The sequence below is a fragment of the Cucurbita pepo genome, chromosome LG07 (genome assembly GCF_002806865.2).
Source record: "Cucurbita pepo subsp. pepo cultivar mu-cu-16 chromosome LG07, ASM280686v2, whole genome shotgun sequence".
Taxonomy (NCBI): domain Eukaryota; kingdom Viridiplantae; phylum Streptophyta; class Magnoliopsida; order Cucurbitales; family Cucurbitaceae; genus Cucurbita; species Cucurbita pepo.
The window spans coordinates 1051168-1064865 of record NC_036644.1 but is presented as its reverse complement, the minus strand read 5'-3'; the positions used below and the strand labels follow the sequence as shown (position 1 = coordinate 1064865).

Below are 13698 nucleotides of genomic sequence, written 5' to 3'. Positions count from 1 at the left end.
AAACAAAGATGCATATAAGATTTTTTTTTTTTTTTTTTTTTCTGTTTTTTATATAAATGGAATGCCCACTTTGAAATAAATTCTCCTAGATAAAGATTAAAAATATATATATATTTATTAGATAAAGATTAAAAATATATATATATTTATTAGATGAAATCAGTTTAGAAGTTTAGAGAAGTTCTCTTCGCTTTCCTTTGGCTTCCCCAAAAGACCTCATACTAATGGTAAATGTATTCTTTGTTTATAAACTCATGATCCCAAATTAGCTAATGTGGGACTTTCATCTTCTCGAGCAAATATTTGCTCGAGAAGCATCAAATCTCTTTTTATCTCTTTTTATCAAATCTCATCCACTGCCACCTTTAACCAATGCCAAAACATCTTGGAAAAGCAAAGGGCATTGGGCAGCGTTGAAAGCTTTTTCGCTATCACAATATAAAAGTCGGAAGAACACTATTTCAACAAGGCTAGTAATGTGCAAGTTTATTCTATTACCAATTGCTTAATAAGTCGTTGTATATAATAACATTGTCAACTAGAAGCAAAACAAAGGTCTATCTTAAGATACAAACACAACAAGGATTTGATCCCTTCATCATTATGACGATAAATTATGGAAGAAGAAGACTTCCAATGAAATTGAATCAAGAGTAACCACCCTACCAAATGAATCACTCAGATCATACACTGATGGAAGAACTCAAGTGTATCCTCTAACAACTCGACTTGTACAGTGAACACAAACAGTTTCTGGCAGAAATATCAACATCGTCGGACAATCTAACGTTAGCTGAAAGCAGCGTGCAACCTCCTGGGGTCGAAAGATGACCACTGCACACTTGAACCTTATGTCATGGACGTTTTTGTAATTATACAAGTCCTAACTGCCACTCCATTGTTGATACTAACTTTTAACATCTAGGATTTATGACGGCACAAGAAATTATTAACAGCCAACGTATTATTTGAAATCTCCTTGACCCATTGCCTAAGCAATCGATTTACCTTCTAATCAAAGTTAGTGGGGATGTCTATATCGGTATCCGAAGGATTAGCAAGTTCAATAAGAGGTTCCTGAAGATAAAAACTAGTATAAGTAATTGAATATCAACCCAAAAAATATTAAATGCAGCAAATTCACATCACTTGACTGAATTTACAATCTATCAACACCAAATCTAAAAAAAGATGATGTTGACAATTGGCTTGGCGGCCATCAGATGGTTCATACAAGTAATCTCCTTGAGGAATCATTGGAGCACAACAAATAATAGTACCAACAACTTATAACTAAGTTTCAATTCCTGGCTTGCAAGAATTTTAGCATCTAAACATAAAGGTCAGCTGAGCGCCTTGGAGCATATTTATTTGATTACTTTACCTCTGTTAAAGGCCTCAAGTAACGTTGTCCTATGAAATGAAAGGCAAGTGGGGCAACAATGGTGTTTAAGATAGGTTTAGTATCAGACTATTAGGACAAGGATTACTTTGCATCAGAACAAAAAATGTTAATCTTGTGCAGTAGCTCTCGCTCCATCTTTATGGATTATTATAGATGTGGTGATCCAATTAATCAACTATTGATATAAATGCTTAGTTCCTTTGGTTTAGAATTCTAAAAGATTTTGAGTTTGTTGGGCATATTGAAACCATGTTCCTACACATGAAATTGTTTAAAGCATTAGTTTCTGCAATAGTTTGAATTCCTTTCTTTTATGGGCTATATAGGTCATATTAAACTTCTTTTCAGGCTATTATTTTGACATAACCCATATGTTGTTTTCTTAACGTATGATGAATGGTTTAATGTGATGTAGAGAACGTATACAGCATGACAAAATATGTTCAATTCCAGATATCAAAGCAACCTGGATGAGACATCCAAAGCGCTAGACTTGCAAGGAATTAAAATGAAAGATAATTCATTGTATTTATCCTTTAAAATAAAAATAAGCAATACCTGCTCATCATCATTTGTTGAATCATTGACAATTTGCATGGGCAACGAATTTGTTTGGCCACCAGTGGTTTCATTTATGTCCTGCACCACAAGGAACATCAAGTTACTTCGGAGTTGCACACTTTTCTCGTCAAGTATGAAGCTAAGTGCTCGAGGTTTTATTTTGTTTTCATATCCGAAGTCTTCAAAAACATTACAAAAACAAAATTCTGAGGGTAACCACTGATACTGCCAAGCTTCAAAAACAGCAAATGCGCAGAATGGTGCATAGAACATCAGCAGGTTAACAAGTTTCTCCATCAATCAAGCATCCTTGCTTTTATTGATCGAGTGTTCAATTCAAGAGCAAACGGAACGAAAAATGGCTTATGAAAGTACACAATAGGGTGAATAATATAACTAACTACAAATCAAAGATACGCTTTTTCATGTGAAGAGAAATACATCTGACAAGCACCTTTATCGATAAAGAGTACAGTGTCAACACGAGTAACTGGGTGGACATGCTGATTTTCATAATGGGAGTTTGATAATTTAGGGTGAATGGGCAGAGTTAACTACTCCAAGGCAAGAGAAAACAGGGGTAGATAAAGATCCAACAGAAACTTTCAAATGCAGGTAAAAAAAAAAGTCATAAAAGTCGGAGGCTTAAAATCGATTGAGATATGGGCATACTTCCTCCTCATCTAGGTTAACGGAAGGATTACTCGAGCCCTCAGTCATAGTTTTACCAGGATCCTCGGGAGTTCCCTGCATGCATATTGTATGTGCATTGGCTTGCAGATAACACAAGCTAGCCAAATGGAAGGAGTATTTGTAATGAGAGAAAAATAGAGTAGTACATGTTCATCCGGGATGCCCGAAAATTCTCCCTCCATGATTGTAGGTTTGACATCCATTGGGGTTTCCTGCAAATCAATTGAAGACAAACTAAATCAATGGAATAACAGCATACAAGCTTTCTATGAATCAAATACAAACTAGTGATAAAATGTAAGATTTCAATCACCAAAACCCCATTTCATAACCCTTTTGATTTGGGTTTTGGTATTGAAAATTAAGCTCATAAATACTACTACCACCAATAGGTTTCTTTGTTTTGTTATCTACTTTATACATATGTTTTCAAAAACCAAGCTAAGTTTTGAAAACTAAAAAAGTAATTTTCAAAAAGTAATAAAAAACAGTGATTTCTTTTATATCACATACAGGTTCCGTGTGATCCACAGACACATTTCTCCCTCCCTTGCTGAGATCTCTCAACGTGCCCTGTACAACAAATAAGCCGGTAAAAAAAAATGAATAATGCTAAAGAAAATGTTGCAGAAGATAGAAGCCAATAAATGAAGAAATAGAATATATAAAGATTTTAAATCCATAAAGTGTTCTTGGATATAACCCTGCCACCTTCATGATTTTTATAAAACTACCTTCTCTTCAGTCTTCAGACAGGAATATTGTTTGGAAATAACAACGAGCCACTTCTTTCGAGAGGCTGCTCTTCAAGAAGGGGTTTTTCATTTTGTTCAACGGAGCAAAGTAAAAAACTTAAGCTTTAAAATTTTAATGCTGATCATGTTTCCTTTGGTGTCGAAAATGGATCTAATGTCAAAGTTAGGGCAATTCCCCCTTTCTTAGTGGCCCTACGGCCCTTTCCAAGACTTTAGAGTGTTTCTTAACAGTAATACCCCACTATAAATCAGATCGGGACCCAACTAGCAACCTAAATCATGAAGAATCTGCATAACAGATGCACTCCAAGCACAGCTTTCCCCTTCTATGCTAGCTGGAAATCTCCTTGACCCTCGGAAGATAAACAGATATGGGCATGGAAACAGATCTTTAACCAAAAATATTTTCCTAGATCTCACAGAAGAGTGATGTTATCATTGATTTTCATCTCTGTGAGGTGATTTGGGAAGGAAGATATATGAGAAGATCAAGGAATTCTCGTGGGATCTCTTGTTGGGCAACCTTTTGAATTCTTTTGAAGAGTCTATTTTTTTGCCATTGATTCTTGGTGAAAACAATAGAAGCCTCTCGGTTATTACAGCAATATCTCTACTGCACTAGTTAAAAAAACATTTGTAAATTTCTTGGCACACGGTTTTCTCTATTTTTGTTCTGTTAGCATAAATGCTCCTTTAAAAAAATAATAATAAAAGGAAAAGAAAGGAAAATATATTCACAGATGTAAGTGGACATCTAAGTTAGAAATGTGTAATATAAACCTTGTTTGCCCACATCAAACCACATGCATTGCATAAAGTTCTTGGTCCAGCAGGGCCACGACGCATTGCAGGTGTATTGTTCTCACTAACACCACAATGTTGACATTTCCGCAAACTGAAAAATATTTTAGAAACAAGAAAAATTAATGAAGGTATATATATATATATACATACATCCAAACAATATATCGTTGAAAAACAATTTCATACTCAGTGATAACAGACTAAAACATGAACTCACACAGTTTCTGAACGAGTACCATCTTGGAGGCAACTATGTGCTGACTCCCAACTTGAAGCACCTGAACTTTCTTTTAAGGATGCAAACTGGCCATTCTTACGGTGCATCCTAGAACAACGATAAAAAATAATAATAATAATAGTTAAATGTGCATGGCTATTAAAACTGTTTCACCAAGAGGTGAGATTTTCTTTTATTTCCCAAAAGATCGGAGTAATATTAGTTTCTCGAAAAGAAAAAAGGTTGTCACGCATACTCTAGTTTTTAATTAGCGTACATAAATTTCTGTATAGGAAAGTTACATTATAATTAATAAGTTCGGTCCAATGAGAGATTCTATTCTAACAGCAGCAGAACAAAGTCCAAGATAGACATTTCAATACGACCAAATAGGGGATGTGTTCACACCCCAATCTGGATCACAAATATTGGATGCAAAAATTCACCAGAATAAATATAGATGGTGTATTATCTAACACGCTATATCCCTCAGTTGAGACCTAGAATTTTGTAAACTATATCCCATAAGCATCTTGTACCGAACGATGAGAGAAAAAGAGGATGGGAACAACTACAAATGCTCATGAGCAAAGTACAAATTTCTCACTAAGATTTTGATTCCATGCCATAGTAGCCCAAGTCATCTTACCTCTGTGCAACCTCTTTCCGTACGGTGTACCTAATTTTCTTGTCAAAACATCTCTCTTTCCGTTTTTCACGAAATCTAACCAGGGAGGCTATTCTCCGTGATAAGTTGGAGCGCTTTGGGGTGTCAACCATACCCTGAAGATGGTAGGCAAGATCTAATATATGAATATAACCACATAATATGAAGTAAAATTTCCATGATTAGCATTACCCTGTTCATATGATCATATGGTACTTCCATTGTGGGTACGCTGGTTGGTACGTCACGCCCTCCAAGAAGTAAGAGCACGGCTTGTACCTGTGACATCAAAACCCGGTAACTCATCCAAAGTTAACACATTTCAAAACTATAACGGATTATTATCCCCATACAGTTAAAAAAATTATACTTCAAAAATTTCTAGCGAACAACAAGATGCCAATTCACCATCATTTTACCACATGCTCCATATTATCGCTGGACAAAACAAGAAAAAGTTTCCGCCTTCATTTCCATTGTATGTTCTAACTGTTCCTTCAAAAGCTGCTTTCATTGCCATTCTTCTTTGCTTTTTTTTTTTTCTTTTTTTTTACAGAACTAACTTCTTGCCAACGTGGTTACTGCTTTTAGCTTCTACTTCATCGCATTGTAACCCAATGATAGAAAAAACTTGACATGACCAGGAAAGGACAGATAAACATAATTCTGATATCTGCGATTGATTGTACGATATACCCTTTGAATTAAGTACGAATATTCTATCAGTCAGAAAATTTGAACAAAAGTAGTAATGGATGTCTACCCAAACTATCTCTCTCTCTCTCTCTCTCTCTCACTATCATTTTTCTTTCAAAACAATAAAAACTCCATTCCATTCCAACTCCAGATGATTACGTCCTAAGCTCTGTTCTTGGCTACCATAGCCTGTTTTGAAGAAATTCAGGCACTCAGAGTAGCAAAAAGACACCCATTTAGGTTCATGAAAGTCTCAGCAACTCCAGCTAGTTCAAACTAAACATAACTACGAGAATAGGAGCATATGCTTATTTTGATAACAGACGAATACCTTTTCGGGAGTAACTGCAGGGAACACATAAACCTCGCCCTCGAAAGAAAGCGTAAGTTCACTAGTTCTAGACGCCATAACCAAACCTCCAAGGTTCGCGACGCTCACAGAAGTCATATGAGCCTCTTCGACATCATCCATAACGTCACCGCCGCCGCCGCCGCCGCCACCACCACCACCACCATCTTCATATTCACCGTCGTCGTCCCCCATCATTGTAGGAACTTGGACATGTTCCTGGAAAGGACGCGCTTGCAAAGGCTGAGGATTAGCAGCCGCCATGAATTTGTCGAAAGCCCTAACTGCACCAGAAATGAAGCCCTAACCATCAACCAGCTTCATGAGGCAAAGATGAACAATTCTACGAAATTTCGAAAACCCAGAATCAATCGAAAATTCGAGCTCGAATAAGCTTCAGAATCCAAGAAGATAGAAAAATTCAAACAAAAAATAAAGAACTACCAGAAATGGTTAAAGGAATTGCAGGATGTGCCCTTGTATTTCCTTGGAGAGACTCAAATGGGTAATTTCTTTTTTTTTTTAATTTTCAGCCTTTATTTTCTTTTTAAAAAAATAATCATAACAAAAATTAATGACGGCGACGGAGATTTTTCGAGTTTATAACATAAATACTAGGGTATTATACTCTGCGACGCAATGTATACGACGTTCTTCGCGCCCTCATCTTCAGCCGTTTATTTGAATAAAAAATCTGATGTAAAACGGGACCCACATGCGTTAACGGTTTAGATGGTTCAGCGGGTGAAGGACTGTACTTTTATCATCATCAAATCCAACGGCTGGTAGCAGCCACTAAAGTCGTGGGATAATGTCTGAAATTATTTAGGATATACAAGTGGGGCCCACTTTTTGATAAATAACGACCTTACTATGTTTGGTTCTCGTTGACTCGATTTTGCCATTTCACTTTCAAGAGAAATTCGTAATATTATTAATATTCTAAATTCTTAAATCTTAGCTCCCTATTTCTCATATATATTATGGCTAATACTATAGTATTAATATTTACATCAAATTTCCGTGACCCATAAGATTTTAGGGAAAAAAAAACTAAAGTTGACTAACTCGGCATGTTTTGACTTATTGGTTTAAGGAAAATAGTAAGTACTATTGAGGATGATACGGAACAAAACCTATATGAGTCTAAGTTTTTGACAAGTTGACTGATCGAGACTAAAGAATCACCTAATGTTCATATTATGGTCGATGTAAGACCAAGTTACATAGGATGCATAGTAGCATAGCTCAATAGACGAGTAAAATATAGCATAGATGAGATTGGTCTTATCATAGTAAGACTAGGGAAGTTCCCGAGCTTCAATGAGTCTAATTGTCTTGTTTAGATAAGACACTTTTAGACCAAAAAGATTTGAGCAACTTTCACTATGTCCAGGAAATGATTCATTCTCGAACTGGGCTCAAGACTGCTGTCTTTGCTAGTAAGTGGATCAAAACGCTAACGGTGAGGTGCCAACTAACCTTTGTCCCTGTCCCTCAATCAATCAATGGGACAAGGAGAGGGAAGAAGCTGCGGGACCGAGGTGAAGGAAAAAGAACCAAACAAACACACACCTATTTACCGAGTTCAAGAAAAGAGATAGTGAAACCTAAACCCGGGTCAAATATATTTTTATTAGCAAAGATTTATAACTATATATGACATTTTAAATTGAAGCCTAAAACAAATTAATTGTGTAAATAATAAATTAGTAGTCTAAAGGAAACATAATTGAAAAAAGATTGTAAAAAGAAAAGGAAGAGCAATTGGTAGTAGTTCATAAGTGTAGGTATCAAGGTGACATAATGAGGAGACCATCTGTTTCTCGTATTTCAATAGAAAGCATTGCTATATCTGTACATTCTACAGCCCTGGTTTTCTGTAAATTACCAAAACGAGGGCCGGAATGAATGAAAAGCCAGAAACAGGCATCATCATCGCCTTTTTTTCTGTAACCAAACGTAATTCTAATGCTCAGCCATCAAAGCGGAGTTATCACCATTTGAGAAAGAAACGAGATCGCTGTGTGCATGGGTACCCTGTCTGCAGTCCAAGTCTTTGACAGGAGGAGCAGCAGCAGCAGCAGCAGCATCACTTTCAAACTAAAATCAAGGAAATTAGTTGAATTGGAATATGGAGTAATACGTATACAAACCAAGAGTGTAACAGGCTCGTTACGTATTCCCGTCAGCCTCACGGTTTTATAACGCATCTGCTAGTGAGAGGTTTTCACACCCTTATAACGAATGTTTTGTTCCCCTTTCTAACCAATGNACCCCCCCCCCCCCCCCCTTGGAGGTCCAGTGCCCTCACTGGCACAACGTCTGGTGTCTGGCTCTGTACTATTTGTAACAGCCCAACCCACCGCTAGCAGATATTGTCCGCTTTGGCCAATTACGTATCGCCATCAGCCTCAAGATTTTAAAAGGCGTCTACTAGGGAGAAGTTTCTACACCCTTATAAGGAATGTTTTGTTTCCCCCTCCAACCAATGTGGGATCGATCTCACACACAGAGTGAGTTCTCAAGAAACTAAAACAAAGACAAGAAGAAACAACTCTACGACAGGCCTATACCTGCCCGGCTGGAGTCACCCGATGGTCCTGACTTCTCTTCGAGAGATCCCTTAAAGTGCCCTGCAACGTTCAAGAGAACAATGAATTCTTAGCGATGCTTAACTCAAACTGTGAAAGGGAACCAGAATCAGATATTAAAACAATCTTCAATCACCGCCTGCACCATTGAAGTAGCAATTTGACACGACATACATATTCATGTTGATAAGGATATGTCCTCAAGATAAGTATATAAATTCATACACGTATGTATTAATGTATTTTGGTAAGGCCATGAGGCAATACCAATAATCATAAAATGTATTCATAGGTAAGCATGTTGTCACACACAGTAAATACGCAGGTCTGCTTACGATATTACATGCACAAGAGCAGTAGTAGTTAAGAAACCACTGCACTTTTCATACCCAAAAGTTGTGTGTACCCAGATCAATCAGCAACAGTTGTTCAGAAACCACTGCAGTGTCAAACCAAATATACTCGGTTTGAATAGGTTCTAACTCTTAATAATCCAGTATAAAATCAGAAATGCTGACAGTTCTGACTGAAGGAGGGACACCATTATTATTATTGTTTATATACGAGTATCTAGGACAACATGCACATGCCTAGACTTTCTCACAATACAACTACTTGACCCTGTTATATTTGGTTGTCAAGATAACTGGTAGGAGATTAAATCCTATAGATAGTTGGTCACCATGGATCCAATGCTCAAACTTGCCGCGGAAACCATTGGAGTAAATGCTGGAAATTTTGGCTAGAGAGGCCCTTTGAACAGAGAAATGGATAAATAGCCTGAAATTGGGGTTCACTCCATAGTTCTTAAAAAAGACTGAAGTACCATAAGATAGAAGTGCTCGAGGGGTTAGATTTTTTTGAGAAGGAAATCGTTGAAAGATGCACCCATAAAACACATATTTGTTTAATCCTAAAAAAAGGTTTGTGAGTAGGACAAATGAAGGGTTGATTGACGAAAGGTTGGTGACGAAATATAAAAGAAATGGCTTCCTTCCATGATCAACAACAGGTAATTGTGCTTTATCAAAGACACCAAATTTTGGGCGCCTATAATAACCTATGAGAAAGTAGGTTGGCACTACACGAAATAATGTGTAAGGGCCAAGGGAAGAAACTTGGATTGGACTTATAGCTGTATATCTCAACAATTTCTTTATATTTGCGAATGGGAAGACCAACAGGCAAGATGTTGGTTTCCCGGGCTCAATTAAACAGACCTTCCCAAAGCCTCAATCAAAACTCCCCCCATGTCTTTACCTTGGTGGTTGATGGTTGACGGATTAGGTGATTGATGGGTGATGGGTGATGGATTCGGTGTTGGTGAACACAGTATATACATCTAACTTGTCTCCAGAACAATGTGCGCCAGAAGAAGAGAAAGTTGTACAGTCGTAAGAAACATACTAATGTATTACAATATGCCTCCAGTCTGTCCATTTAAAGTTTTAAAGAGGAAACGAACAAATTTCTTGTGCATAGTTGAGAAGATGCCTGGATGGGACAATAAACCTCAGTAAAAAAAATTGTGTAACCATCCAACCACAATTTACACTTGTTCACAAAGAATGTAAAAAGTTGCAAGGAAATAAAAAAAAAAATAAATAAAAGCATTGGGAAAATGCAGGATTGGAGGATGAAAGTCACTTGATGAAGTGGAGTTGGGCATCCCTTCCACAAGATTCGGGATATCAAGGGAATGGTAGGACCAGGTAAGAAACGAATTTCAAGAACTTAACCAAGTTTAAGAGGAACGTCTAAAGAAAATGCACGGACAAGATGAACTGTAAATGAAGCAACAAAGACGGAAAAAAAGGGAAAAACAAGGATAGAGAGCGAAATACAATTAGTGAACAAGAAAATCTAAACGATCAAGGGAGGTGATGCAACCAAAACCAAGAATCAAAGGAGAAGTATCTGAAAGAAATCTCAACTAAATCCCTATTAATGAAACTAAATCCGTATTGATGACGTGGTCTCTACTTGTAGATGAAAATTACCAAACTACTCCTGATTACACTGCATCAAGAAGCAGCAAAAGAAAATAACAAAGGACAAAGGAAGAGATACATGAGGTGGTCAGCTAGGTAGTAGAGACACAGAAAGATCGAGTTAGACTAACGAAAGAAAATGCACATGCTGGTGAGAGTGGTTTACCATAAAAATTGTTAATCACGTCAACAGTTATTATTAAAACCCAATGACTGACTAAAAAGACCCAAACTAACCTAGACACTGTGTGTATCATCACTTTTTTTTCCCACTCGTTCCAAGTGCAGCTAGAATCATTGTGCCCCATACAGAGATCCATGAAAATTGTAAATCTTAACTCAAAACATCCAAGCAAACAAGATATCAGTAACTAAAAATTTCATACAAGTATGAAATACATCTTACATCATAAAAGCCAATAAGTCCCTTGCAAAGGTCTGGCATATCCATGAGCCAGACAATCTAGGGAAAATAAAGCTTACCTTAAAATATAATTACTAGTGCAAAATATTCAAATTTTCAGGAGCATACTAACCCTGTTTGCCCAAAAAAGTCCACAGGCATTGCAAAGTGATCTAGGACCAGATGGTCCTCGCCGCATCATTGGGGTAGCCATTGAACTTGTGCCACAATTTGTGCATCTAGAGAAAGCACAAAATTGCAAGGATGAAAATACAATTGCTATAATGTTGAATTCTAGAGAAAACATCTTAGTGCTGAAACAATTGTTTCAGATTGCTATAATTTATAAGACCATGAAAACTCACAAAGTTTCTAGTGGACTTTCTTCTTGACCTTGCTCTGAAACACTACCATGGCTGTACGAACCATCAGGCTTCTTGGAAGAAGTAAACTGTCCTTTGTTGCGTTGCATCCTGCAATTGTTTGGACAACTTAAGTAAGAGATCAAAAACCCAAAGTTCTTTGGAAAGCAAAAGCTTAGAGAACACACAACATGCACGAACTAAAAAACTTCTAGTGCATGAAGTTGCTGTAAAATAAACAGAAGGGTTATCTAACGGTCTAAGCCCACAGCTAACAGATATTGTCCTCTTTAGGCTTTCCTTTTCGGGCTTCCCCTCAAGGTTTTTAAAACGCGTCTAGGGATAGGTTTCCACATCGTTATAAAGAATGCTTCGTTCTCCTCCCCAACCGATGTGGGATCTCACAATCCACCCCCCTTTGGGGCCAGCATCCTTGCTGGCACACCGCCTCGTGTCCACCCACCTTCAAAGCTCAGCCTCCTTGCTGGCACATCATCCGGTGTTTGGCTTTGATACCATTTGTATCGGCCCAAACTCACTGCTAGCAGAATTTTTCTAGCTTCCCCTCAAGGTTTTTAAATTGCGCATGCTAGGGAGAGATTTCCACACCCTTATAAAGAATGCTTCGTTCTCCTCCCCAAGAGACACATAGAAAATCGAAATCAAAGAAGATGCAACGGGGAAAACAAAATACAGCCAGTAACTTAACATGTTCATCGCCAAACCTGAAAGCAACCTCCTGACGAACACCATATCGGACTTTTTTGTCAAAACATCGCTCCTTCCTTTTCTGCCTAAACCGACTTAACGAGGCTGCCCTCTGCGGTTGACTACTACGTCCGGGGAAGTCCACAGCATTCTAGAAAATGTGAAAGGAAACAAAATCAAAACGAAAAACAAAATTTCTCCTAAAGGAATGGGATGCAAGTTTCCAGCAGTACCCTCTGACTCTGAGTTACCAAATCCACGCTTTGCTGACCAGAAGATAGTTCGCTACCACCCAACAATAATAACACTGCTTGAACCTACAAAGGATACGACATGTTAAAATGTTAAAATTAACCAACCAACCTCCGGCTCGATTCTCCCACCCCTTGTAGCCGCCATAGAAGTTGAAGAAAAAACGGAATAAAAAAGTATCGAACTCGATGTACTCCAAGTTCAAGAAATATCGACACCATTACAAAAACTTCAGAATATCCAGAAGAAAAATGTCGATAACAAAAACCCTAAATCTCATTAACACGGTACCTTCTCAGGAGAAACCGCATCGAAAAGATACACTTGACCACGGAATGAAAGTGTGAGCTGGCTTGAACCATCGCTGCGTTGAATAGCCATGTCTGAACCATCACCGGCGGAAGCATAAACGGCATCAGGGTTAAGATCCTCAATCATACCGCCTACTCCAGCGCCGTCTTCAAGAGCGTGAGCTCCATATCGAACAAGGCGATTATCCAAAGGCTCGCCGCCGTCGCCACAGTCAGGGACGGAGGCGATCTGGTCGCCTACGGTCAAGGGTTGAGGACGTCCGTACATTAACTCTGGCAGAAACAAAATCAAGGGTGTTTGAAGCACATTGCAGAAATTGAGAAAAAAAAAAAGGAACGGTCTGAAAGAGAATTGATAGAACACAGAGGAATCGAGGCCGACCAGAAGAGAAGAAGGAAGAAGAGAGGATCGAATGTGGAAATGTCGCGCGAAGTGTGTAGTTACAGTGTAGAGCGTTGGTTGCGTTTGGGGACTCCACAGAAAAGCGAGAAGGGCGAAAGGACAGTGAACTGTGAAGAACATAAAGAGATCCTAAATGGTGGCGGAATTTACGAAATATGCCCCGAATATTGGTGGGTTGAAAATCAGCGACCTTATAATTTATTAGGGTTAAATTATATATATATATATATATATATAATACCCGCCTTTTTCTTTTTGTCTTTTTTTTTTTTTTTTCAAAATAAACATGATTAAATATTAATTAAAATAACAAAATATATATTTTTTTTTTTAATTGATTGAAAACATTGTGTTTGGCATGTAGTTGAGATGTAGTATCGAGACATCCGTTCAATCCCGCCGCTAGTAGATATTGTCCTCTTTAAACTTTCCCTTCGGAGCTTTCCCTGAAAGCTACTGGGGAGAGGTTTTCACACTCATGTAAAGAATGTTTCGTTTTCCTCCCCAATCGATATGGGATCTCACAA

The 13698-nt window shown here is 37.8% G+C and overlaps 2 protein-coding genes across 7 annotated transcripts; both read right to left on the bottom strand.

Moving 5' to 3' along the window:
- Positions 1 to 462: 462 nt before the first annotated feature.
- LOC111799291 (GATA transcription factor 24-like) lies at positions 463 to 6695 on the bottom strand. 4 transcript variants are annotated; one of them, XM_023682780.1, is made up of 12 exons: positions 6592 to 6695; positions 6130 to 6490; positions 5295 to 5381; positions 5085 to 5218; positions 4436 to 4543; positions 4195 to 4309; positions 3173 to 3232; positions 2806 to 2871; positions 2639 to 2713; positions 1964 to 2044; positions 1009 to 1077; positions 463 to 921 (listed from the first exon to the last, which is right to left on the bottom strand). In XM_023682780.1, exons 2-11 carry the CDS (start codon positions 6409 to 6411, stop codon positions 1012 to 1014), a joined length of 1074 nt encoding a protein of 357 aa, XP_023538548.1. In that variant the 5' UTR covers positions 6412 to 6490; positions 6592 to 6695; the 3' UTR covers positions 463 to 921; positions 1009 to 1011. The 4 variants fall into 4 exon arrangements, with proteins under 4 accessions (XP_023538548.1, XP_023538546.1, XP_023538547.1 ...); XM_023682778.1 differs by having other exon boundaries at positions 463 to 1077; XM_023682779.1 differs by having other exon boundaries at positions 463 to 1077; positions 6130 to 6431; positions 6592 to 6693.
- A 1195-nt stretch (positions 6696 to 7890) lies between these two features.
- Positions 7891 to 13348, bottom strand: LOC111798216 (GATA transcription factor 25-like). 3 transcript variants are annotated; one of them, XM_023681230.1, is made up of 8 exons: positions 13151 to 13348; positions 12749 to 13041; positions 12439 to 12522; positions 12223 to 12356; positions 11501 to 11608; positions 11269 to 11374; positions 8724 to 8783; positions 8077 to 8250 (listed from the first exon to the last, which is right to left on the bottom strand). In XM_023681230.1, the coding sequence occupies exons 2-8, from the start codon at positions 13034 to 13036 to the stop codon at positions 8116 to 8118; spliced, it is 915 nt and encodes a 304-aa protein (XP_023536998.1). In that variant the 5' UTR covers positions 13037 to 13041; positions 13151 to 13348; the 3' UTR covers positions 8077 to 8115. The 3 variants fall into 3 exon arrangements, with proteins under 3 accessions (XP_023536995.1, XP_023536998.1, XP_023536996.1); XM_023681227.1 differs by having other exon boundaries at positions 7891 to 8250; positions 12749 to 13347; XM_023681228.1 differs by lacking the exons at positions 8077 to 8250; positions 8724 to 8783 and adding an exon at positions 8797 to 11195 and having other exon boundaries at positions 12749 to 13348.
- Positions 13349 to 13698: the final 350 nt, after the last annotated feature.

Excerpts from the sequence above, each read along its gene's own strand:
- LOC111799291 (XM_023682778.1), bottom strand. The coding sequence starts at position 6,411 with ATGGCGGCTGCTAATCCTCAGCCTTTGCAAGCGCGTCCTTTCCAGGAA. Across the intron at positions 5,382-6,129 it reads CTGCAGTTACTCCCGAAAAG|GTACAAGCCGTGCTCTTACT; the intron begins GTATTCGTCTGT and ends TTGATGTCACAG. Across the intron at positions 2,872-3,172 it reads CTGTGGATCACACGGAACCT|GAAACCCCAATGGATGTCAA; the intron begins GTATGTGATATA and ends ATTGATTTGCAG.
- LOC111798216 (XM_023681227.1), bottom strand. The coding sequence starts at position 13,291 with ATGTTCTTCACAGTTCACTGTCCTTTCGCCCTTCTCGCTTTTCTGTGG. Across the intron at positions 11,609-12,222 it reads CGTCAGGAGGTTGCTTTCAG|GATGCAACGCAACAAAGGAC; the intron begins GTTTGGCGATGA and ends AAACAATTGCAG. Across the intron at positions 8,784-11,268 it reads GACTTTTTTGGGCAAACAGG|GGCACTTTAAGGGATCTCTC; the intron begins GTTAGTATGCTC and ends TGAACGTTGCAG.